Genomic DNA, 27,154 nt, shown 5'->3' with positions numbered 1-27,154 from the left:
TAGGGGGTGCAAGGGTCACTTGAAGTTATAGAAATCAATATTCGTACCACTGGGTTGCTCATTATTGTCACATGGAGACAGTGAAAAGCTTTTTTGTTGCGTGCCATCCAGTCAGTGAAAAGACCAAACATGATTACAATCAAACCGTCCACAGTGTACATGATACAGGATAATGGGAATAACGTTTTTGCGTCGTTGCCTCAAAAAAAGGTAGCTAGCATCATCAGAGCACCACCCTGGCCACCCACTCATTTCACTCCTGTCTCCGGGAAGAAGATATATAGGAGCCTGAAAACTGTAACGTCCAGGGTCAGGAATCTGAACCTCGGGGTCCTGTCTGTGTGTGGAGTTTACTCATTCTCCCTGTGACCGCGTTCAGCTTCTTCCGGGTGCTCTGGTTTCCTCCCACCTCCCAAAGAACTGCGGGTTTGTAGGTTAATTGGCCCTCTGTAAATTGCACTTAGTGTGTGAAGGAGTGGATGAGAAATGTGGGAAAAACATCAAACTAGTGTGAACGGGTGATCGATGGTCGGTGTGGACTTGGTGGGCCCATGGGCCTGTTCCCATGCTCTATCTGTAAACCAAACTAAAACTGCAGATGCTGGAAATCTGATTTACAAAACACAGCAGGTCGGGCAGCATCTGTGGAAGGAGAAACGGACTTAACATCTCAATTCCACGATCCTTCATGGACCCAGATCTGGAACATTACCAGCCTCTCAATCCCACAGATGCTGCCTGGCCTGCTGAGTGTTTCTAACATTCTCAGTTAATCTTTTTGCCTTTCTTCTTGCATTTGTATTTAAAGCCAGTCCAAAATATTATTATCACAGATTCATACAGCACAGAAACAGGCCACTTGGCATAATTTGTCCATGCTGTACCAAGATGCTCCATCTACAATAGTTCCATTTGCCCATGTTTGGCCCATATTCTACGAGAGCCTATTATTTTCCATGGATATGGAAAACCATCTTCAATATTTAATCTGTGATTTAATGTGAAATGTGCACTGATGCTGTCAACACTGTCAATCACAATGTCGGGTTCCTTAATGCACTTGGCCTTAATATTTTTCATCCTTAATTTAATTGAGTTATTGCCGATGACAGTTGAATTTTGGTAAATTGCCAAATCAGAGATCTCTTGGACTCACATTTTGTTTGTCTCTCCCGATGCAGCTATGAAAACCTCTCTGTATCTTGCTCACTAAAGTACGGAGGGGAGGAGTTGTGTTCACCGGTTAAGACGGGGGAAATAGGCATCACAAAACCTTCCCTTTTCCACTTGGCCAGATGGAACCAGAGGTAGGTAATAGATGATGAATCTCTACATCCTTACAAGTGGCAGCCTGAGCACTTGCATTCAAGTAGAAATGGTTGAGAGAGGTTCAAGTTTCTTGGTGTTAACGTTACCAATGATCTGTCGTGGATTAACCACAATTATACAGCAGCCAAGATGGGACACCAACACCTCGACTTCGTCAGGAGACTGAGGAATTTCAGCATGTCCTCAATGACTCTTATGGGCCTGTCTCACTTAGGCGACTTATTAGGTGAGTGCAGGAGACTCTGTGCTCGCCACATAGTCGCCATATGTAGCAATGTTACAAAATTTTGAGATTTAAAAAATCAAGTCTGCAATTTATCCCAGCATAACAATAAGTTTAATTTGACACCTAATTCACTTTCATATCTCAAGTAATAAAAAAGTTATGGCCATTTTCATACTCGGAATTTAGCATCTTGTTCCCTATTGATTTTCTATGGACATAACAAAAAAGCTGTGATCGTGGACAGTCAAAAGCCCATAACCTTCTTAAAAATTAAGAGAACTGAATGAAATTTTCAGTTATCATAGATTGAAGCATTCTGAAACAAATATAAAATAATCTTACTTGGATGACCTGAAATTAAAGCATATAATTAGTTAGTTACCACATGTAGCTAATTTCAAACTTCAATTACTAGATCTAAACACCTATCCATTTCTTAATAAATGATTAACATTTTTAAATAGCCCAAGTGTCCAAATAATATTCACAAATAATTCACAATAAAACATGATTTTAAAATCTCATTTACATCAATTTATAGGCCAAATGGGAGGAATTTAGTGTTCAATTGCTGTAAATTAAAGTCAATTTAAATCAGCTTTCTAGTGGGTTCCTGTGAATGCGCTGGTTTAGAATGTTCACATTGCGCTGGATTTGTGCCCTCAAGTGCCCAGAAAAATACTGCGGGATATAAAGAGCCCAAAATGAACTACTCGCTATAGAAAATTTTATACACAGGGTTATATACAAGCCCCATTTCATGTAAAAATAAGGTACATATCTTTAATTGTTTGCTTTATAAAACCCTGGGGCTGCTAGAGGTCGCGGGATTAGAGAGTGATTTTTAAACTACTATAACTATTATACAAGGCCATAAAAACTAATAATACCTTTTGCGACGGGGTCTTTCAGCGATTTTCCGTTAATGATTTACTAAGCTGAACATTTTCGATTGGAACAGCCTAGTAAAAATCGCATTTTAAACCCACCCCCTCTAAACAGCGGCAAAATCGCGCACACGGGGTAGGGCAGATGCTCAGCCACGATTCAGGTAGGTTTTGTAACATACCTACCATATGTTCGCTGGTGGTCTCTGGTGATTCTCCTTCATGGTCGCGAGGGGTTCCCGCATTCTGGGAACTAGTCGCGGCCTCAATATGGTCGCGGCAAATTTTTTAACATGTTGAAACATTTTCTGCGACCAAAAATTGGTCGCCATGGAGATAATCGATAATCCTGTAGTCATAGGTGCAGTTGTAGTGGGGTCGCCATGTAGTTATGGGTAGTGAAGGTAGTCGTAGGTAGTTTTAGTTAATCGCCTTTGCTGACCGGTGAATTTCATTGGCTCATTGGGGGAAAAAAAACGTGAGCAGGTGTTTTCAGAACCAAGGATAACCGACCGGTAATTTTAAATGTCTGCCAAACTTCACAGCTGTGTATCTCTGACTTCTTAAAAGTTGTCTGGTTTCTTAAAAGTTGTCTCCACTCCTTCTCCCCCCTCTCCCCCCTTCTTCCCCCTCTCACCCCCTCTTTTAAACGACTTACCGTACACTGTGCTAGCCGTCTTAATGGTAGCGCCAACCTTCCTGTTCATCGCGGTGTGTGTCTATATCACCTTGGCTTTGCACCGTGTGAATTTCAGACAGCGCTACCCCCCGCTTGCCCTGGTCCCCATCTTTATCATGTGTGTGTGTGTGTGTGTGTGTGTGTGTGTGTGTGTGTGTGTGTGTGTGTGTGTGTGTGTGTGTGTGTGTGTGTGTGTGTGTGTGTGTGTGTGTGTGTGTGTGTGTGTGTGTGTGTGTGTGTGTGTGTGTGTGTGTGTGTGTGTGTGTTCCACTCTGACAGTCACGGTTCCAGTTCCCAGTTTTTCAGACGACTGCCAGCAACTTGACAGTCACTGGCAGTCCGCTGAAAAATCGCCGAAGTGGGACAGGCTCATCACAAACTTCTACAGATGCACCATACTACCGGATTGCATCACAGCTTGGTTTGGGAACAGTTCTAGCTTAAGAATACTCGACTGGACTGTTTGTAAGAAAAATAATTTCACTGTGCTTTTGCACTTCTCACATAAAAGCAACATTGAACCTTTGAGCCATTAAACCATTGTCAAAGCTCTGTACACAAGACAACACTAAAGCTAACAGACTATATATGCTTATAATCGAGCCGTCCACAGTGTACTGATACAGGATAATGGGAATAACGTTTAGTGCCAGATAAAGTCCAGGAAAGTCCAATTAAAGATAGTCCAAGGGTCTCCAATGGGAGGTCTAGTTATTGATAGGACGGTTCAGTTGCCTGATAACAGCTGGGAAGACACATTCCCTGAAACTGATGTTCTGATGTGGGCTGAACAAGGAGCTCTCTCTGTTTCAGAATACACATGCCCATCGAGGTGAGGCGATTGCCTTGTGAGGTGACACTGAGCCTGGAGTTGCATGGACATCACACAACCAGTGGCAACCATCCTGACGGCAGCAGCAGGCAATCCATGGACACTGACACCTTAGCAAGTGTGTCCATGGCTCTCTACAGCTCACAACAGTAAGTTCACCAAAATGGAGGATGATTAGGATGCACTGTGGGTTGTATCCATTCGTAGGTTAGGTGTTCAGTATTATTACAATGTTCCTGTCAGTTCAGACACACATATCAGACAGAGGCTGGTTTTTCAAACCTCCTTATAACGGATTTTGGTTATAGCGGATGGACTCACCGACCTTCACCTCCCAGACAGGACCCTCTACCGCCACTCCATTGTCACCGGCTCCTCGGTCACTTCCAGGCCGCGCCAGCCACCGCCGCCACCGGACCCTCGCCTCCACTCCAGCCGCCCGCGGGCCGCGACCATCGACTCCGCCGATCCCCACCTCTGCCCCGGCCCCCAGCAGCCCAGGACCTGTCAGCTCACCTCTATTCCAGGCCCAGTTTCGAACTGAGAGTCTGCAGAAGGGTCTCGACCTGAAACATCATCTATCCACGTTCTCCAGATATGTTGCTTGACCCGCTGTGTTACTCTGGCACTTTGTGTTCTTCTGTGTATCAACCAGCAACTGCAGTTGTTCCTATCGACAATTTAAGCAGATAGGGTGAATACGCAGAGTCTTATTCCCAGGGGAGGGGAATGAAAAACCAGTGGACATAGGTTTAAGGGGAGAGATTTGATAGGAATCTGAGGGACAACTTCTTCACTGGGTAAATGGGCCGAGCTGCCAGAGGAGGTAGTTGAGTCAGATTCTCCAACAATATTTAAAAGATACTTGAAGAGGTAGATGGATAGGAAAAGTTTGGAGAGATATGGGCCAAATGTGGGTAAATGGGGCCATCTTGGTCGGCATAGACAAGTTGGACCAAAGGGCCTGTTTCCATACTAAATGGCTATGACTCCAATGCTGAGATTTATTTTTGAGTTGCACAAGTAATTGTTTCCTCATATTCTGTCTCATAACAATATCCCAGGGTGGAGTTCAATTTCTGGGACACTTGCCTTTGCCAAAATAATTACTCCCTACTTGATTTAATGGCGTCATAGTTAATTATTTTCACTATTACCACATCACAATAATATAATGCGATTACTAAATCTTCCACATTTAAGTAATCTGCTTGATGTTTACACGGATGGGTAAAGGCATGCTCGCCCTGCAACCTCTTCCTTTCCAAGTAGATATCTGACCCTCTTTTCAATTATTTAATCTGCTTCCAACCACCCTGGCGGTCAGAAAATATCCTCTTAGAAACTCCCAGTAATCACCATCGATTTATTTCAAAACACGATTTAACTTTGTAAACAAGATTTTCGCCAAAGAAAAGCAGCCTAAAACAAAATGTTTCAATCTAACTCGAAAGACTCAGGGTGTGTATGAAGGAGCTGCAGATGCTGGTTTAAACCGGGGATAGGCACAAAATGCTGGAGTAACTCAGGGGCACAGGTAGCATCTCTGGAGTGAGGGAATGGGTGACGTTTCGGGTCGAGACCCCTCTTCAGACTCACGCTATTCCCGTGTCTATCTTTGAAAGACTCAGGAACAGCTTTTTCCCCTTCTGTTACCAGGCTTCTGAACGGTCCTGCCATAAGCTAGGGTACTGTCCCATTCACCACTACCACCATTGTGGACATTGGACTGATGCGCTACAACTCTGAGAACTATATTCTGTACTCCGTATCTCCCCCTTTGCTCCACCTGTTCTACTTGAGTTTCCACTTGATTGTGTTGATGGATAATATCATCTGAACAGGTGGATAGCAGGTAAAACAAAGCTTTTCATTGTACCTACCGAAAGCTAAATATGCTGACACTTAGTGATTCTGGACTCCTAACCAGTAGTTCAATGCATGAGACAGAAACACTTGACATTCAACCCACAGGTAAGTGAGTCACATCTTTGACTCATTTTCCTTTCTGTTGAGGATTTAACTTCGGCTAACAAGAGTCAATAAGAACCTAGCGAAAAGACAAAATTTTACTCTCAGAAACTCGAACCAGGACTCAGGGTGGACAAGTGGGCAGAATGCTGGATGCTGTTTAAAACGGGGATAGGCACAAAATGCTGGAGTAACTCAGGGGCACAGGTAGCATCTCTGGAGTGAGGGAATGGGTGACGTTTCGGGTCGAGACCCCTCTTCAGACTCACGCTATTCCCGTGTCTATCTTTGAAAGACTCAGGAACAGCTTTTTCCCCTTCTGTTACCAGGCTTCTGAACGGTCCTGCCATAAGCTAGGGTACTGTCCCATTCACCACTACCACCATTGTGGACATTGGACTGCTGCGCTACAATTCTGAGAACTATATTCTGTACTCCGTATCTCCCCCTTTGCTCCACCTGTTCTACTTGAGTTTCCACTTGATTGTGTTGATGGATAATATCATCTGAACAGGTGGATAGCAGGTAAAACAAAGCTTTTCATTGTACCTACCGAAAGCTAAATATGCTGACACTTAGTGATTCTGGACTCCTAACCAGTAGTTCAATGCATGAGACAGAAACACTTGACATTCAACCCACAGGTAAGTGAGTCACATCTTTGACTCATTTTCCTTTCTGTTGAGGATATATTCTTGGCATAATGTCTGAGCAAATTAGCTCGTCTGGAAGATAGAAACATAGACATAGAAAATAGGTGCAAGAGTAGGCCATTCAGCCCTTCGAGCCAGCACCGCCATTCAATATGATCATGGCTGAGTCGGAGTTTGAGGGGAGACTTGATAGAAATATATAAAATTATGAAAGGCATCGATAGGGTAGACAATCAGAACCTTTTTCCCCAGGGTGGCAGTGTGACACGGCGGCAGCTTTGCTGCCTTACAGCGCCAGAGACCCGGGTTCGATCCTGACCTCGGGTGCTGTGTGTACCTGGAGTTTGTACGTTCTCTCTGTGATCAGGTGCCCTGGTTTCCTCCCACATCCCAAAGACATGTAGGTTTGTAGGTTAATTGGCCCTCTGTAAATTGCCCCCAGTTTATAGGGAGTGGATGAGAAAGTGGGGAAACATAGAACAAATACAATCAATTGGTGGGCCGAAGGGCCTGTTTCCATGCTTATCCTTCATTAAATCAAATTGCTTTATACAGAATAAAACATGACTTGTGTTTGTTCGATACAACTACTAAAAATGACATGTTCTTCATTTCAAAACAGAATATTGGTCCATGGTACAAAACTACTCTGCCTTTGTCCCGTTAATACCAGCAAACCAGATACATTAGTCTTACAGGTAAGCAGCCTAGCACCAAGTACAATCAAATATCAAGTTGTAACAGTGCTAGATCACATAATGCAACATATTGCTAGGCTAGTGATGTTGAAAAGGATCTTGTCACATTGGGATCTTTGAAGCTTCCTTTGCATTTTAGATAGTGACTGTATTCAAGGTTTGGGCAGTGCACATGTGGTCTTAAACGATTAAATAACAAGCGTGGTTAATCTGAACTCTTTACCAATTTTAAATGTTCTGTAATGTTGTCTGCATCAATTGGCAACGAGCCAAAATGGATGGATGATTGATTGATATTTTAGTGTCACGTGTACTTGGTGAGATTTTTTGATTGCACATAGTACGTATGCAAGAGTCGACAAAAAGAGGCCTCCACAGCCTTCTGTGGCAAAGAATTCTACAGATTCACCACCCTCTGACTAAAGAAATTCCTTCTCATCTCCTTCCTAAAGGAACGTCCTTTAATTCGGAGAATATGACCTCTGGTCCTAGACACTCCCACTAGTGGAAACATCCTTGTCACATCCACTCTATCCAGGCCTTTCACTTATCGATGGGGTTGATTGATGGGGTTAGTCTAGAATTGACGGGGTTAGTTTATTTAAAGAGCCTTTAACTGCTTGAGAACGGGTTTCCATGATGTATCTCAAAACTAACCTAACCTATAAACAGCCCTCTCACCCCTTTCTCCCTGAAGTCCCCCCCCCCCTTTGTTCATCCCACTTCCCCACTCCTCCCTCGAACCCTTAGAAACATAGAAACATAGAAAACAGGAGCAGGAGTAGGCCATTCGGCCCTTCGAGCCTGCACCACCATTCAATATGATCATGGCTGATCATCCAACTCGGTATCCTGTACCTGCCTTCTCTCCATACCCCTTGATACCTTTAGCCACAAGGGCCACATCTAACTCCCTCTTAAATATTGCCAATGAACTGGCCTCAACTACCTTCTGTGGCAGAGAATTCCAGAGATTTACCACTCTCTGGGTGAAAAATGTTTTTTCTCATCTCGGTCCTAAAAAAGATTTCCCCCTTATCCTTAAACTGTGACCCCTTGTTCTGGACTTCCCCAACATCGGGAACAATCTTCCTGCATCTAGCCTGTCCAACCCCTTAAGAATTTTGTAAGTTTCTATAAGATCCCCCCTCAATCTTCTAAATTCTAGCGAGTACAAACCGAGTCTATCCAGTCTTTCTTCATATGAAAGTCCTGACATCCCAGGAATCAGTCTGGTGAACCTTCTCTGTACTCTCTCTATGGCAAGAATGTCCTTCCTCAGATTTCTTGATGACCATGTGCCAGTTTAACCATATAACAATTACAGCACGGAAACAGGCCATCTTGGCCCTACAAGTCCGTGCCGAACACATTTTTTTTCCCCTTAGTCCCACCTGCCTGCACTCATGCCATAACCCTCCATTCCCTTCTCACCCATATGCCTATCCAATTTATTTTTAAATGATACCAATGAACCTGCCTCCACCAGTTCCACTGGGAGCTCATTCCACACTGCTACCACTCTCTGCGTAAAGAAGTTCCCCCTCATATTACCCCTAAACTTCTGTCCCTTAATTCTGAAGTCATGTCCTCTTGTTTGAATCTTCCCTATTCTCAAAGGGGAAAGCTTGTCCACATCAACTCTGTCCATCCCTCTCATCATTTTAAAGACCTCTATCAGGTCCCCCCTTAACCTTCTGCGCTCCAGAGAATAAAGACCTAACTTATTCAACCTATCTCTGTAACTTAGTTGTTGAAACCCAGGCAACATTCTAGTAAATCTCCTCTGCACTCTCTCTATTTTGTTGACTAAAGGGGAGTTTCTCCCCTCCTCCTTCCCCCTTCCACCTCCATCTCCAACCCTTCCAATGGCTACACAATTCCCAACTTTTCTGCGCTCGCGTTTCATAATTCTTTATCATCTCGGCCTCACACCCATCTTTTCATTCCTGGCCTTTGTCCAACAAGCTGCCATTCAAACCCCCCCCCCCTCTCCCCCCCACGCCTGTGTTCATCTATTCCCATCTATGCTTGATCCTGCCTCACCTCTCACCCCCCATTTCTTTCGCCCCCCTGCATTCATCTGAAGAAGAGTCCCAACCCAAGACATCACCTATCTTGCTCTCCAGAGATGCTGCCTGATCCACGGAGTAACTCCAGCATTTTGCGTCCAACTTTGGTATAAACCAGCATCTGCATGTCTTTGTTATTAGATAACAAAATGGACTTCACCAACTGTTGTGCCCAGGAGGGGGAACACTTGATAATACCCAACCCAATGGAAAATAACTGTCAGGAAGAGTGGTGACACAAGGAACTGCAGTTGCTGGAGTCCTGAGTAAAGCACAAAGTGCTGGAGGAACTCAGTGGGTCAGGCAGCAACTGCTGAGAAAACGTCCAAACTTCTGAATGAATGGTTTAGAGATACAACGTGGAAACCGGGCATTCGGCCCACCAAGTCCGCGCCAACCGGCGATCCCCGCACATTAACACTACCCTGCACACACTGGTGGCAATTTACAATTTAACCAAAGCCAATTAGCCTACAAACCTGTACATCTTTGGAGTTTGGTAGGAAACCGGAGCTCCTGGAGAAAACCCACACAGTCACAGAGAACATGTACAAACTCCGTACAGACAGCACCCATAGCCTGGCGTTGTTAGGCAGCAACTCTACCGCTGCACCACCGTGCCACCATCCTGACCCGAAATGTCATCTGTCCATCCCCTCCATAGATGCCGCCTGTCCGCCTGAGTCTCTTTGTATTGTACTGAAATGAACTAATTACTCCGCACATATCTGTACGTGTTACTGTTTATTCAACTAAACTATTTTCCTTTGCAGTAAGACAATAGCATTGAACGTCAAAACAATTTATTGTCATTTTGGTTTGACGGCACAGAGTATGGTAAGCACAACTGGTTTTATTTTAATTGCAGATAGATTTCCCAGACACTCACCTGGTCAGATTTACTCGACCTGTTCTGGCAGCAAACAGCCAGTATGTCAACTTTTTGGATGAAGTTTCCAGGAAACAGATTGCGAACATTCAGCAAAAACATTCCCTACTTTTGTAAGTACCACCCTCTGAGTGATTAAATCTTGCTCCTCTCACCTTAAATCTATGCCCTCTGATTCTTGATCCCACTAGGTTGGGCAAAATACTGTGCATTCACCCAATCTATTCCCCTCAAGTGAGAGAGGAGGGAAGAGGGTGACAGAGAGGGGGAGAGGTGGAGAGGGGCGCGGCAGGGGTAAAGAAGGGAGATAGTGAATTATAAAGAGGGAGGAGAAGAGAGGAGGGGTGAGGCAGAGAGAGTGGGGGGGGGAGGGGGAGAAAGGAGGGGAGAGACACTCTGATTCTAAAGAAGAATGCCGACCCAAAACATCACCTGTGTACTTCCACCAAGAGTGTTTATAGCGCAAGGCTCTAGCGTCTGCTGTTCTTCAGAGAAAGAGGTGGAATTTTTTTTTTCAATGAAGTTGATCAAGCAAAAAAGTTGGCCGACAAAATGTGGATTTGAACACAGAGGAGCAAAGAGTTGTCAATACATTTTTAAAAAGTCAATAGGTGTAGGGCAGATGCAATGGATTTTAATTATCAGTCGTAGATAAGGCAACTGGACCTTTGCAACCATATGCTGCAGATTCAATGAAATGATAGCAGAAGTAATAGCAGTGAGCTAAATGAGGCCCATTTTTTACTAAACTGAGGAGACTATCAGGGAATATTTTTTTTTCTTGAACCGTGCAAGGTGAAGGGAGAATGTCAGAAGGACAGCTTTGCCAGGCTGAGGAATATTGTCAATAGTTGTCACAGGAAGTTAACAGAAAACCGTACACCACAGGAACACAATGTCTGTGGCGAACATAATACCAAGGCCAACTCTTATCTGACTGCCTATGATCTATATCCCTCCAAACCCAGCACATCCATGTACCTATCCAAACCTCTCATAAACGTCACTATCGTATCTGCCCCCGCCACCATCTGTGGCAGCGCGTTCCAGACACCCATCACCCTTCTGTGTAAAAACCGTTGCCCTTCACACCTCCTTTAAACTTTGCCCCTCTATCCTGAAGGGCGGCACGGTGGTGCAGCTGTAGAGTTGCTGCCTTAAGGTCCAGTCCCACTTTCACGACCTAATTCACAACTTTTTTTACTCGTGGACATTTTTCATCAGGCTAGAAAAACAGCCCAACCTACTCAATGCCACGAGTACCTACGACTAACATCACAACCTATCTACGACCTCCTACGACCTCGTGACGACCATGCTGCGAGTATGAGTCAAGGGCAAACTCGGCAGAGGTCATGAATTAGGTCATGAAAGTGGGACAGGCCCTACACAGCGCCAGAGACCCAGGTTCGATCCTGACCATGGGTGCTGTCTGTACAGAGTTTGCACGTTCCCCCCTTGACCGCGTGGGTTTTCTCCGGGTGCTCCCGTCTCCTCCCACAATTCAAAGGCATGCAATGTTGTAGGTTAATTGGATTTGGTAAAATTGTAAATTGTCCCTAGTGTGTAGGATAGTGTTAGTCGTGTGAGAGGTAATCACTGGTCGGCGCGGTCTCAGTGTGCCGAAGGGCCTGTTTCCGCGCTGCATCTCAAGTCTAATGTCTAAAGTCTAAAGCCATGCTCTGAAGTATTTGATATATCCATCCAATGAAATAAAGGTTCTGTCTGTTTACTCTATCTATGCCTCTGGCATCGACCAGTTGTTAGATGTGGAATGATTTACCAAAGAAAGTAATTATAAGAAAAACCGTGGCATTTTGGCAGTCTGAAGAACGACAACTGAACTTTTAAACAAATCTTTATTCGAAAATTCACTTTTTAGTAAACAGGTTCTCTCGACACGTCTGGCCACATCGGTGGTCAGTGCTGAACACACGTGCGAAAGCAAAACCGCGCGAAATCAAGCAGCCCCTCCTGAGTCACGTGACCGCGGCTTCCGAACGCCAGGTTCGATACCTGCGTGCGCCAGTAGGCTCCGCTACATCATCTATGAAATATACATTTATTGACATTTGATGAAGAGGAAGTCACAGGTCAATGAAGTTTACTTTGGCAAGCCCTCACAAATATAAATTTAAACTCAAGATAGACACCTAATGCTGGAGTAATTCAGCAGGTTAGGCAGCTTCTCTGGGGGAAATGGATAGGCAACGTTTTGGGTCGGGACCGTTCTTCAGACTGATTGTAGTGGGGTGGGGGTGGTAGGAGAAGGGGAGAAACTGCAACCGAGAAATAAACCAGGACATATTTGGGAGGCGGCAAGCCGGCAACAGATGATCGCAGGCAAGGTGATTCCCTGATAGGCTGATTGTTGGCTAAAGACTGTGTGATCTCTCCATCCCTCCACAATCAGTCCGACCCGAAACGTCACCTAACTATTTTCTCCAGAGATGCTGCCTGATCCACTGAGTTACTCAAGCAGTTTGTGTCTATCTTCGGTGTAAACCAGCATCTGCGGTTCTTTTCTGTTACATTATGAATTTAGACTCCTTTTGATTACATGATAGATCAGACCCAACCTACACTCCAAAACTGCTCCATGCAGTGTAATTCAAAACGGCTGCATCTTTAGTCCATTTTTAATCATGTGGTGGCCAACACCTCCAGATAATTACGTTCTGACACAGTGCAGCTTTTATTCGCAGTTTTAGCTCACAATTAATCCTAGTAATGAGATACTCTCTCTGTAGTAACAACACCCAAGGTTTCTTGGGTGGAGGGTTAAAACATCTGTTTACTATGTTGTTTCAGAAACATTCAGTACGTGCCAACATCACATTCCTGGCTTCATCTCTCGCAGAAGTTTCAGGACTGCCTGGTGAAAAGTTCACTCCACAAAAACAATGCAACACTGGGTGCCTTGTGGATGTGTTTCATTGTAGCAAAGGTTTTGAATTGTGGAACGTGAGAAATGGAAGCAGGCTTAGCTTTAGGTGTAGTTTGGGTTTATTACCGTCACGCGTACCGAGGTACAGTGAAAAGCTTTGTTTTGCAAGCTATCCGATTAGATGAGATAATGCTATGCATAAATATAATCAATACAAACTCAAGTACAACTGGTCGAGCAAAGGGGAAGATAGAGAGTGCAGAATGTAGTTCTCAGCATTGTAGCGCATCAGTTCCATAGGAATCATTTGTAAATTGCTCTAGGTTTAGATTCACTGCTAGATAAAACCAGGCACAACAAGTTTAGGTTTGTTATTGTCATGTATAACAGGGTACATAATATAGATCACAACATTGTGATCAATTCCAGAGACAAAGTCCAATGTCTGCAATGGTGTAGAGGTGAATCGGACAGTATTCATTCATAAGCCTGACAACAGAGGGGAAGAGGCTCCTCCTGAGACTGGTGGTGCGTGCTTAAGTAATTGAATCATAGTGCCATGGAGTTATACGGCATGAAAACAGGCCCTTCAGCCCAACTTGCCCATGTTGACCCTGATGCCCCATAAACGCTAGTCCCACCTGCCCACATTTGGCCTATATCCCACTAAACCTTTCCTATCCATGTAACCTGTACAAGTATCTATTTAAAGTGTTCAAATGCCTTTTAAATGTTGTTATAGTACCTTCCTCAACTACCTCTTCTGGTAGCTCGTTCCACATACCCATCAACATTCTGTGTGTAAAAATTGTCCCTTACGGGCCTGTCCCACTTACCCGATATTTTCGGCGACTGGTCACAGCAGGTCGCCGAAAATGTTCAACATGTTGAAAATCCAGTGGCGGCCAGAAAAAGGTACCATTATTTGGGCGACTACTCACGACCATACAGGCGTCTCCCCGCGCGGTGGATTCCTCCAGGTGCTCCAGTTTCCTCCCACATCCCAAAGACATGCAGGTTTGTTGGTTAATTGGCCTTCTGTAAACTGTGTGGGGAGCGGGCAATTGGGATAATATAGAACTAGTATGAACATGTGATCGATGGTCAGCGTGAACTCGATGGGCCGAAGGGCTTGTTTCCATGTTGTGTTTCTAATCTAAACTAAACCAAACTAACTAAACTAAGTCGCAGAATCTGCATGAAAGCTTAATGACTGGCCTTCATCTGTTAGGGAATTGTGTACGGGAGTTAGGACATTATGTTCCACTTGTACGGGACATTGGTGAGCTGCACTTGGAGTATTGTGTTCAGTTTAAGTCACCCTACTATAAAACGATGTTATCAAGCTGGATAAAGTACGGAGAAGATTTACGAGGATATTGCCAGGACTTGAGGGCCTGAGCTACAGGAAAAGGTTGGTTTGGCTAGGACTTTATTCCTTAAAGGACAGGAGGTTGAGGGGTGATCCTATTGAGGTGTGCAAACTCATGAGAAGAATAGGTCAGTGGACGCACAGAGGCTCTTGTTCAGAGTAGGTGAATCGAGGACTAGAAAACATAGGTTTAAGGGTGGTGGGTATATGGAATGAGATGTCAGAGGATTTAGTTGAGGCAGGCACCATAGCAGCATTTAAAACGCATTTGGACAGGTACATGGATAGGAAAGGTTCAGCGGCATATGGGCCAAATGCTGGCAAAAGGGACTAGCCTGGATGGAGCATCTCGGTCAGCATAGATGAGTTGGGCTGAATGGCCTGTTTCCGTGCTGAATAACTCCTTGACATGGATAAATCAGGGGGAATTGAGGATAGGGTCAGAGTCTCCTGTAAATCTCGGCACTGCTTCATCTGCTGAATATTTTCAGCATCTTCATATTTCTTTATAGTTGGAAGCTTGAGATAAGAATCATTATTATATCCAAGGTGATAATTGAATGCAATGATATTCAGGTCAGATTGTTCACTCTGTAAAGCTGACATGTCAGAGAAAGACGTGACAGGTGTGAGAGCCCCTGCGATGATTAACACAATAGTCGTGCATCAAACGAACTGCGTCTAGAAATTCAGGTACTGTTGGTCAGGTTGCTTCTTAAAGCAGATTGCAATTAAAAATCAGTGTTCTTTTCTGGAGTGGAAATGGTGCAGAAGAGATTCACCAGGATGTTACCTGGGCTTGCAGGTTTGAGTTAGGGTCATAGAGTTATACAGCATGGAAACAGGCCCTTCAGCCCAACTTGGCCATGCTGACCAAGATGCTCCATCTAAGCTAGTCCCACCTGCCCGCATGGCCCATATCCCTCTAACCCTTTACTATCCATGTACCTGTCCAAATGTCTTTCAAATGGTGTTATTGTACCTGCTTTAACTAGTCACGTCAAGTCTAGACACTTTTATTTCTATAGCACATTTAAAAAACAACTCTCGTTGACCAAAGTGCTTTACATTGGTGGAGGTACTAAGTTTATATAACAGTGGTTCATAGATTAAGTACATACATAAATACATACATAAAACCCTCACTCAGAGGACATCAAGAAAGGCTTGAGAGTAAAGATGAGTTTTAAGTCTCGATTTAAAAGAGTCGATGGAGGGGGCAGTTCTGATGGGAAGCGGGATGCTGTTCCACACTTCCTCTGGTAGTTTGTTCCACTCTGAGAGTGAAAAACTTCATATTCAATTTTTCCCCTCTCACCTTAAACCTATGCCCTTTGGTTCCTGAGTCTCCTACTCTGGATAAAAAAACATTGCATTTACCACATCTATGCCCCTCATGATTTTAGAAACAGAATCATAGAAAATAAGTGCAGCGGTAGGCCATTTGGCCTTTCGAGCCAGCACCAGCATTCAATGTGATCATGGCTGATCATCCAAAATCAGTACCCCGTTCCTGCTTTCTCCCCATATCCCTTGATTCCGTTAGCCCTAAGAGCTAGGGGAAGTGGTTTGCAAAAACAGATACAAAGTGCTGGAGTAACTCAGTTGGTCAGGCAGCATCTTTGGAGAATGGGGGATACATGTCATTTTGGATTGGAACATCTGATGAAGGGTACTGACCCAAAACCAACATTTGCAGTTCCTTGTTTCTACAGAGGGAGTGGTCAGCTGAAATTAGAAAAGTCACCATAATTGAGTTGTAGGCTATCCAAGCAGAATATGAGTTTAGTTTAGAGATACAGCGCAGAAACAGACCCGTCAGCCCACGGAGTCCGCACTGACCAGCAATCCCCACTATCCTTTGTCCTTCACACACTAGGGCCAATTTACAATTATAACAAGCCAATTAACCTACAACCTGTATGTCTTTGGAGTGTGAGAGGAAACCAAAGATATTGGAGAAAACCCTCGCAGTCACGGGGGGAACGTTACAAACTCCTTGCAGCCAACATCCATGGTCGGGAATGAACCTGGGTCCCTGGTGCTGTAAGCTCTGTAAAACAGCAACTCTACCACTGCCCCACCATGCCACCCACCATGTTGTGCTTCTAGTTTGTATTAGGCCTCACCGTCTTGGTGGAGAAGCCTGGAGAGAAAGAGATCAGTGTGGGATTGTTACGAGAGTTGTAATGGGACATAACCAGAAGCTCAAGATCACCGTTGTGGGCAGAGCTGAGGCTCTCTACATAACAAATGCTCAGTCTACGCTTGATAGCACCAAGATAGAGGAGGCCACATCAGATGCTCTATGGGCAGTAGACCAGGTTGGTAGAGGTGCATATGATCTGGGACATGTAGCCCATCTCAGGACCCTCCTGTTATTCCAGCTGGAATTACAGGAAGGGACTTCATTTAGCATCCTGGTTGAAAGGTGTTACGTTTGCCACCACTGTACTCCCTCAACATCGTTCTTGGCGGAACAGCTCAATAGTTATTATCAAGCATCTGCGCTGGGACCCGAGCTCTTCAATATCCAACTCATGCTTGAGAGCAGAGGCACAGCTGACTCTGCCAGTAAAAAAGACACTGCCGAGAGAGCTGACTTTATCACTTACCACAGTAACTTTTCCAAACGGAATCGGCTGAATAATTAAGGGTCGGACCTCCACCACCAATCCCGGCAGCACGTTCCAGACACCCACCCCTCCCTGCAAAATCAACTTTTAGAAGTTTGCCAGCATGTTGCTGGACTGGAGGGCATTAGGTAGAAGGGGTAATTATTTTCCTTGGAGCGTCAAAGGCTGAGGGAAGAACTGACTGGAGTGTTGGATAGACAGTCAGAATCTCATCTTCCCCGAGGAGGAAATGTCAAAGACTAAAGGGCACAGCTTTAAGGTGAGAGGGGCTAAGTTTAAAGGAGATGTGCAGGGTCAGTTTGTAACACAGAGGAACGTGTTGCCAGGGGTGGGGGATGAGGCAGATACAACAGTGTTTGCCACAAGTGTTGCAAGGAGACCGTTTCAGAGAGAAGGAGAGGGTGGAATTGATGTACATGGGTGGGCTTTCAATGTTGTGGAATGGCCACTTAGGTCCCCGGATGTTGGTGAAAATGGAGGTGTTGGGGTAAGTGTTACACCATCTATGGCTGCAGGGTAACGTGGGAGAGGATGGGAGTCACGGAAAAGAGGTCCCTGTGGAGTGGGGGGAGAGGGGGGGGGGGGAAGAGCGGAAGATGTGGCTGGTGGTGAGGTCTGATTGGAGTTGGAATTGTTGTTGCATTTTACTCCGGAAAAATGTTCTCAACTAGGCGGCACGGTGGCGCAGTGGTAGAGTTACTGCCTTACAGCTCCAGAGACCCAGGTTCGATCCTGACTATGGGTGCAGTCTGTCCCGAGTTTGTACTTTGTCACCATCACCCCATGTGTTTTCTCTGGGTGCTCCGGTTTCTTCCCACACTACAAAGTGATATAGGTTTTTAGGTAAATTGGCTACATTAAATTTGTAAATTGTCCCTAGTGTGTAGGATGGTACTAGTGTACAGGGTGATCGCTGGTCAGCATGGACTGGTTGGGCCGAAGGGCCTGTTTTCATGCGGTCTCTCTAAAAAATCCTGCAAAACAACTGTAAACACAACATTTTGGGATTACATTTCCAGACAATTATCCACAGTACTTTTGAAGCATTATTATTGGTTTTAACTGAATGAAACAGCTTCTTTATGTAATCCTTCCCAAGTGGTGTTTTACAACATTTACCTCTCCATTCTGAGCCTTAATCCAAATCCTATTGCTTTCTCTGGTGTTTTAAAAGCAATGCTCTAGTCCTGTGCCAGAAACTCCCGGAAAGTTACCAAAGAAAATAGTAAGATTAAACGAGAACTTACCAGTTTGAAGTTTGATCTGTATTTTATGAGGAGTTACGATGAGGGATTACGTGAAGAACCCCACCAGGACGCATGCGTGTCATTCTTCAAAGCAGCAGTGTGAAATCACAGATAACTGTAATGACTAAACATAGTAAGATTAGAGAAGAGATACCAGTTAAGTATATGATCAAGGGTGGGAGCGGAGGGCACGTAATCCCTCATCGTGAATATATTGTACAAATGTATTCAATTTTGTCAGATCTATGATGATGTGACAACCACCATCTTTTTTGTTTTTGGTAAATATATTGGACACGAATTCTAATGGTTTGTGTTGAGTTTGCTCAATTACACCTTTTACGTAAAGCCGCTCCAGTTCAGCTTGCGCTTCTGATTTTTCTTTATCAGAAAGCACGAACATTCGGTTCGGTATATGTTGAACTGGAGGGCTGTACTTGTGTATAAACTCTATTGTATATCCCTGGATACTGCTTAAGATGTAAGTATCGGTTGTTAACATGCTCCATGCATTCAGAAAAGAGTGTAATCTCCCCCCAACCTCCATGCTCCTTGTATTTTGTAGGGAACCAGACCCACCTACCTCCATAGTTACCAGTGGCAGATTTACTTCTTTTTGTAGGTTCTTCGCTGCTGTTGTTGCGCTGGTGTCTGGATTTTCGGTTTGGTTGGCGTTGGAAGTCCCCGCATCTTCCAAGAAGGCCGGCCTGGGCCATGGCCTGAAAAAGACTCATGTTTTGAATACCGGGCCTTCGAGCTTTCACCAGTTCTGCTGGTGGGTGCGTAGGGGTGCTGTCTTTGGCTGTAGTGGGTTTTTGCTGGAGTCCATTTTATTAGTCCAGTAGGTTCTCTCGTTCCTGCACCCCTTGCACACTTGTCTATCCTTCTGCGGACCCCTCTTCCAGGTCAGCCCAGAACTGACCCGCAGTGCTCCCCTCTGATGAGGTAGAAGCACTGTGCAACCCTTCAAGAGGTACTGCTGTGGGTTTATCATAGGGCCCACAGTGACGCGACTCCATCTCCCGGAGTCTGTCACGTTGGAGCAAATGCTCCATACACCGCTCCATCCGGCTCCAGCGCTCTCGGTCGCTGGCTGCCCGCGGTTGTTCAAAGTCGGACTCCTCTGAGCCCACGACCTTGTTTGTTTTTGTGTCTAGCCTTACCGCCGGGCCGCGTGGATCTTGCCGGTGCGGAGGCGACATCGGGCACAGCTGATCCCACTATCGGTGATCCAAGTGCTGCTGGCTGCTGCAGGCTGCCCGCTGCTCCGCGGTCCACTCTCAGCAGCTTTGTCTTCTCCACCTGTAATCAGCATGGGAAAACACAAAAAGACCGCAGTTCTTACCTGCAGGTCCTGGTTTAAATTGTCGCCACGGGGGAACGTCGTTCCACCCCGCCTCCTGCCGTTATCGACTTGTCAAAAGTCGACGGCCCCATTCTGAATAGTCTCCCGCCCGGCCGTGGTGTTCTGGCCGGCGCGGGATCAGAATTTGGCAAAGCTGATCCCTTACGGGGCTTGTGCCTTCAGCTGCTGCTGGCTCCCGCAACTTCGCGGTCCTCCTCAGCCAACTTCACTCGCAGCACTTGTGGACACTATTTTGTCCAGCTTCCCTCCCTGTGTAAAAACAGCGCGGGGACATACACTATTGCAGAGTAAATCACTTACCTGCAGGTCGCGGTTTCAAACTTACCGCTGCGGGGGAACGCTCCACCCCGCCTGTCGTTTTGCAAGCGTGAAAGCGATATGACACGCATGCGTCGTGGCGGGCTTCTTCACGTAGTCACTCACGTGACTCCAAAGTAAAATCACAATGCCAGTGTCAAACATGTTCAAACATTATCAAATGAGCTTGATTTTAGAGCTCTCCTTACCTCTCATGTCTTTTTGGCCTACAACCTCCATGGAAGTCAAAGGGGTTATAAATGTAACATCATCCCATCAGAAACAGGGTCGTCCCCTTCAACCTTGTCACTGCCAAGTTTTTTTTTTTTCACTATTGGCCATGACCAGAGTATACTTGGGGGTGGCACTGAACAGGTTAAACTTTGCCCAGATCAGAACACAATTCATTTCATTCCAAACATTCTAGGGGCAGGCCTTTTTTCGTTGCTGAGACTGGTGTTTACTTCCTAGTTGCCTCTAAGAAGGTGGTCATCTTGGAACATAGAACATGGAACAGTACAGCACAGGAACAGGCCCTTTGGCCCACAATGCCCATGCTGAACATGATATCATGATAAATCAATCAATCTCTGCCTGCACATGATCCATATCGCTCCATTCCCTGCACATCAAAGATTTCAAATGTTTCACAGGTCTTTTAATGTGACATGTACCAATTAAGGTGCAGTGATATGCGAATTACCATACAGCTATATGAAAAAAAAAGCAACAAGACACACAACTACTTAAAAGTTAACATAAACATCCACCACAGCAGATTCCCCACATTCCTCGCTGTGATGGAAGGCAAAAAAGTCCAACCTTCTTCCCTTTTATTCTACTGTGGTCTGGGCTGTCAAACCATCCGCAGTTGGGGCGTACGATGCTCCCACGTCGGGACGGTCGAAGCTCCCGCGTTGGGGAGGTCGGAGCTCCCGCGGTTAGGAGTTCCAGCAGTCGGTCTCTGACCAGATACCATGAGCTCCGTGATGTTAAGTCCACAAGCACCCATGGTTGCACCTCCGAGGTCGATCCCTGGCAAAGGGAACGCAGGCTCCACGATGTTAAACTCCCACAGGCACCCGCGGTGGAGCTCTCAAAAGTCGGTCTCCAGCAAAGGCCGCCAACTCCTCGATGTTAGGCCGCAGTGCGGACGGAGATACGATACGGATAAAAATTGCATCTCCGTCGAGGTAAGAGATTAGAAAAAATTTCCCCCAACCCTACTCCCCTCCTGCATAAAACAAGCTAAATAATACTAAAAACATACATTTAACACACACTATTAAAACACAAAGAAGGAAGAGACAGGCAGACTGTTGGCGAGGCAGCCATTACTGGCGCCACCCGGTGGTCTCCATGTCTCTATGCAAAAGTCTCGTAAAAGCCACTATTGTATCTGTTTCCACCACCACCCCTGGTGGAACGTTCAAGGCACCCACCCCGCTCTGTGTTACAAAACCTGCCCCACACATCTCCTTTAAACTTAACCCCTCTCACCTTAAAGCTATGCCCTCTAGTCTTTGACATTTCCTCTCTGGGGAACAAAAGATTCTAACTGTCCACCCAAAACTTAAATTAGGCCTTCACTCTGCCTTTGATGCTCCAGGGAAAACAATCCAAGCTTGTCACCCCTTGTAGCTATTGCCCTCCAATCCAGGCAACATGCTGGCAAACATCTAAAAGTTGATTTAGCAGAGAGTGGTGAGTGTCTGGAACACACTGTGAGTGGTGGTGGTTGATGTAGATGCAGCAATAGCATTTGAAAGGTTTCTGGAGCTTGATTTTGGAAGTCACGTGTGGGGGTCTTGTGTACGTCACAGAAAAATTAGATTGTGAAGACTATTTTTTGTAGGGACGGCACGGTTGCTGCCTTTCAGCACCGGAGACCGGGGTTCGATCCTGACTACGGGTACGGAGTTTGTACGCTCTGCCCATGACCACGTGGATTGTCTCCAGGTTTCCTCCCACACTCCAAAGACGTATAGGTTTGTAGGTTAATTGGCTTCGGTAGGTATGTAAACTGTCCTTAGTGTGTAGGATTGTGCTAATGTACGGAGATCAATGGTCGGTGGGGACTCATTGGTCTGAAGGTCCTGTTTCCGTGCTGTATCTCTAAACTAAACTAAGAAAGATAATGTGCAACTGAGTTTTACGCTGTCAGTGAAAGTTTTCAGTTGTCATCCGTAACATCGACAGCATCGCCAGGCCAGGCTGACCCCTGTAACTCCGACCCAATGCCATCGTCAGGACAACATGCACTAAGGCCAAGTTAGGACTCAAACATTTTTAACAACTTTGAACTTGAAGGGTACAAGATGTCGCCAAAAATGTGACAACTCTTGTGTACTGCCTCAGTGTAATCTACTATTCTTCACGACCTCTGCCAAGTTTGCCCTTGACTCATACTCGCAGCATAGTCATCACGAGGTCGTAGGAGGTAGGTCGTGATGCTAGTCGTAGGTACTCGTGGCATCAAGTAGGTCGGGGCGTTTTTCTAGCCTGATGAAAAATGTCCACGAGTAAAAAAGGTTTTGAATTAGGTCGTGAAAGCGGGACAGGCCGTTTACACCCTTGTATTTAGGTATGATTGTGCCAATGTATAGTAAGATTTTTACTGAACTGTATGCCAAAAAGATTTCACTCTACCTAGGTACATGGACAATAAAGTAGTTTAGCTTGTTTCTTTGGAGACACAGCAGGAAACAGGCCCTTCGGCCCAACCAGCGATCCCCACACACGAGCAGTATCCGACACAATAGGAATAATTTCCAATCTTTACCGATACCAATTAAATTACAAACCTGTACGTCTTTGGAGTGTGGGAGGGAACCGGGGCACTCAGGGAAAACCCACACGGTCACGAGGAGAACGTACAGTTCTCCGTACAGACAGCACACATAGTCAGGATCGAACCGGAGTCTCTAGCGCTGTAAGGCAGCAACTCCACCACCATGTCGCCCCTAAAAGGTCACAGTATTGACCTCAATATATGAAAAGTTGCTTAATCACAAGGGTGGGATTCAAACCCAGGCGTGCAAAGCGGAATGGATTTACAGTCTGAAGCCTTATCCTCTTGGCCACATAGTCTGTTGAATTATGATACTATTGAATCATAAAGTACCTTTGAACCATTTACCACTGCTGGAAAATGTTTCTACATTTTGAACGTTAGAAATGTCAATTTGTGTTTTCCAGGATTGGGGCAGGTGAAAAGAACTTGCTTTGGACGAAGCGCTCCTTCTGCAACAACTCAAACTGCTTCCTTCCTCTGTTACTGGGCAGCGGACTTAGCCTGGGCACGGTCTCTCTGCCTGAGGTCTATGCTGTCCTCGAGAGGTGGAGCTTCTCAGCAAACCCATTGGAGTCACTGGGACTGCTACTTTCAAGGTAGGGGTCTGGTGTACCTCCCGGTGAATTTTCCTCCCGCAAGGGTTGACGTCTTACACAAACCGCTTGCCTTTATTTTAAACGCATTTTCATAGAACGGCACAGGAACAGCCCCTTCGGCCCACAATGCCTGTGCCGAGCATGATGCCAATATCAACTCTTATCTGCCCGCACATAATCCATTCCCTTCATATCTATGAGCCCATCGTAAAGTCTCTGAAACATCACTATCGTATCTGCCTCGACCGCCAACACTGGCAACACGTTCCAGGCACCCACCACCCTTTGTGTAAAAACTTGCTCCACACATCTGCTTTAAACTTTGCCCACCTTAGCTTCAAGCTTGGTCTGAGGTTCTGGGCCTTCTGTATCTCTGCCTCTCATAATTTTATATACTTCTACCAGCGCTCCCCTCAATCTCCAGTGTTCCACAGAAACAATCCAACCTCTCCCTGTCATTAATAACCTCTAAATCAAGCAGCATTCTGGTGAACTTCCTCTGCACCCTCTCCAAAGCCTCCACATCCTTCCTGTAAAGGGACGACTAGAACTGCACGCAATACTTCAAATGCAGCCTATCAGGTCAGGTTGGGAGTTCCCCCCGCCCACGGGTACCATGTAATCCCGTGCTACCTGCTCCTTGGTCAGATGGTCGTCGACTAAACTTTCTCTAGTTTGCCAGGTGAGGAAGGGGGCTGTGGACCCCCAGCAGGACCAAAAACAAGACCTGTCAAAGGGCAGATGAGCTCCTAGCGAACCAATGGCTATCCACACTTCAGTTGAAGTTGCGATCACTGTCGTACACAGCATTGTGAGGAATGATGACAAAGCACACACACCCACACCAAAATCCTGTACTCCCAGCGGCGGAAGTCCGCAGGAACTGGAGGACAGAGATGTGTGGTGCGTCCGTCACCTTTCCCGTTGGAAACCAGCACCACTGCGTCGTTAATGTTTTAAATGATGATGATGACCCGAACCAAAGTCCTATAGAGCTGCATCATGATTTCCTGTCACTTACAGTCAATGCCCCGACCGATGAAATCCATTAGATTATCGTCATCAGTTTGATGCTTGGAGTAACATAAACATATGATCCTTTTGATTAGACCAACCCAGGTCAGCTGGGTCTTGTGGTTGTAAATAGAGTCTAGATTTAATTGATGTATTGTATGTATCAACAATGGAACAAGAAATTAGTATTTGCAGCAACTTAACAGGAGAGTAAATTAAATACACAGAGATGATGTAATGAACACAAAAAATCAATAGATTAATAACCGTAACACTAGCGCAAAATATCTGAAGTCCCTTGGTGCAACCAAAAACACTCCATAGAAGTTCATAGTTCAGGTTAATGTTGGGTAGTGTTCAAGAGCTTGATGGTTGTGGGGAAAAAACTGTACTTAAACTTGGTGGTCACGGATTTCAGTCTCCTGTTGCTTCTTCCCGATGGTAGGAGTCAAATTTTCATAGAACAATACAGCTCAGGAACAGGTCCTTCGGCCCACAGTGTCTGTGCCAAACATAATGAAGTTGTGTGGGTCTTTGATGATGCTGGCTGGCGTTTGAGGCAGAGCCTCCTATAGATCCCTTTGATGAATGAATGAATACGTTTATTGGCCAAGTATTCACATACAAGGGATTTGCCTTGGTGCTCCGCGCGTAAGTAGCAACATGACATACAGTGACAGTTAGGAATGACACATAAAACATTAAACATTAATAATAAAACACTATCGATTAAACAAGTGAATTAAATAAAAAACCAGAGCAAACGGAGGCTACAGATTTTTGTTTATTGAGTAGAGCTACTACTCATGGAAAAAAGCTGTTTTTATGTCGGGCTGTAGCAGCTTTGACAGTCCGGAGTTGCCTTCCAGAGGGAAGTGATTCAAAGAGTTTGTGGCCAGGGTGAGAAGGGTCAGAGATGATCTTCCTGGCCCTTGCAGTGTACAGTTCGTCAATGGAGGGAAGGTTACAGCCAATAACCTTCTCAGCTGATTGGACGATTTGCTGCAGCCTCTGGATGTCGTGCTTGGTGGCTGAGCCAAACCACACCATGATGGAGAAGATGAGAACAGACTCTACGATGGCCGTATAGAATTGGCCCATCATTGCCTGTGGCAGATTGTGCTTCCTCAGCTGCCGCAGGAAGTACTTCCTCTGTTGTGCCTTTTTGACTGTGGAGTCGATGGTAGCCCCCCATTTAAGGTCCTTGGAGATGATAGTTCCCAGGAAATTAAAAGATGGCGGGGAGATCAGAACCTGCGATGGACGGCAGTGTCCGCCACTCTCTTGTACTCTCTGCCATCTCCTATTCAGTTATTCAGTGTGAGTCCAACGCTTTCATGCATGCACTCTGAATTGTAGAAAGCTGGCAAGCATTGATTGATTGATCTGTCCCACTTACACAACCTTTTCGGCGACTGCCGCTTGCCGTCATAGGTCGCTGAAAATTTTCAACATGTTGAAAATTCAGCGTGACCAGAAAGACGCTACAATTCTTTGGGTGACTAGGGGACCCCTCACAACCATACAGGTGACCCCCTGGTGACACCCCGAGACATGTCGCCAGGGGTCACCTGTATGGTCGTGAGAGGTCTCCTGAAGTCCAGCGGCAGGTTTGTCTCTCAGTGTCATCTCACTGACCAAGCTTCTGACGACACAATGCTAAGTTCACAATCCCTCCGATTCCAATGGCGGTTGTAGGGTCAAAGACACGGGAGGTAAGAATAAAGATTTTAAATTATTTTACAAACCTAGAACAGTACAATGCAGGTGTTCGGCCTTTCGGCCCACAATGTCCATGCCAAACATGATGCTGAGTTAATCTGAGGATGTAACTAGTAGAGTGGATAAGGGAGAACCAGTGGATGTGTTATATCTGGACTTCCAGAAGGCTTTCGACAAGGTCCCACATAAGAGATTAGTATACAAACTTAAAGCACACGGCATTGTGGGTTCAGTATTGATGTGGATAGAGAACTGGCTAGCAAACAGGAAGCAAAGAGTAGGAGTAAACGGGTCCTTGTCACAATGGCAGGCAGTGACTAGTGGGGTACCGCAAGGCTTAGTGCTGGGACCCCAGCTATTTACAATATATATTAATGATTTGGACGAGGGAATTGAATGCAGCATCTCCAAGTTTGCGGATGACATGAAGCTGGGGGCAGTGTTAGCTGTGAGGAGGATGCTAGGAGGCTGCAAGGTGACTTGGATAGGCTGGATGATTGGGCAAATGCATGGCAGATGCAGTATAATGTGAATAAATGTGAGGTTATCCACTTTGGTGGCAAAAACAGGAAAGTAGACTATTATCTGAATGGTTGCCGATTAGGAAAAGGGGAGATGCAACGAGACCTGGGTGCCATGGTACACCAGTCATTGAAAGTAGGCACGCAGGTGCAGCAGGCAGTGAAGAAAGTGAATGGTATGTTAGCATTCATAGCAAAAGGTTTTGAGTATAGGAGCAGGGAGGTTCTACTGCAGTTGTACAGGGTATTGGTGAGACCACACCTGGAGTATTGTGTACAGTTTTGGTCTCCAAATCTGTGGAAAGACATTCTTGCCATAGAGGGAGTACAGAGAAGGTTCACCAGACTGATTCCTGGGATGTCAGGACTTTCATATGAAGAAAGACTGGATAGACTCGGCTCGTACACGCTAGAATTTAGAAGATTGAGGGGGGATCTTATAGAAACTTACAAAATTCTTAAGGGG

At 45.5% G+C, this 27,154-nt stretch overlaps 1 protein-coding gene across 2 annotated transcripts in view; it reads left to right on the top strand.

Moving 5' to 3' along the window:
* The window catches only part of LOC129707687 (phosphatidylinositol 4-phosphate 3-kinase C2 domain-containing subunit beta-like), a 177,868-nt gene that overhangs the window by 59,250 nt on the left and 91,464 nt on the right, over positions 1-27,154 (top strand). For both annotated transcript variants that reach the window (XM_055652882.1, XM_055652883.1), the window contains exons 12-16: positions 1,182-1,307; positions 3,935-4,102; positions 7,200-7,275; positions 10,216-10,349; positions 23,240-23,431. In XM_055652882.1, coding sequence (XP_055508857.1) covers positions 1,182-1,307; positions 3,935-4,102; positions 7,200-7,275; positions 10,216-10,349; positions 23,240-23,431 — 696 coding nt within the window. The remainder of the gene's footprint in view (positions 1-1,181; positions 1,308-3,934; positions 4,103-7,199; positions 7,276-10,215; positions 10,350-23,239; positions 23,432-27,154) is intronic.

The sequence above is a fragment of the Leucoraja erinacea genome, chromosome 22, assembly GCF_028641065.1.
Source record: "Leucoraja erinacea ecotype New England chromosome 22, Leri_hhj_1, whole genome shotgun sequence".
NCBI lineage: Eukaryota > Metazoa > Chordata > Chondrichthyes > Rajiformes > Rajidae > Leucoraja > Leucoraja erinaceus.
The sequence above is the reverse complement of the archived record's forward strand: the minus strand, read 5'-3'. Positions and strand labels throughout refer to the sequence as shown.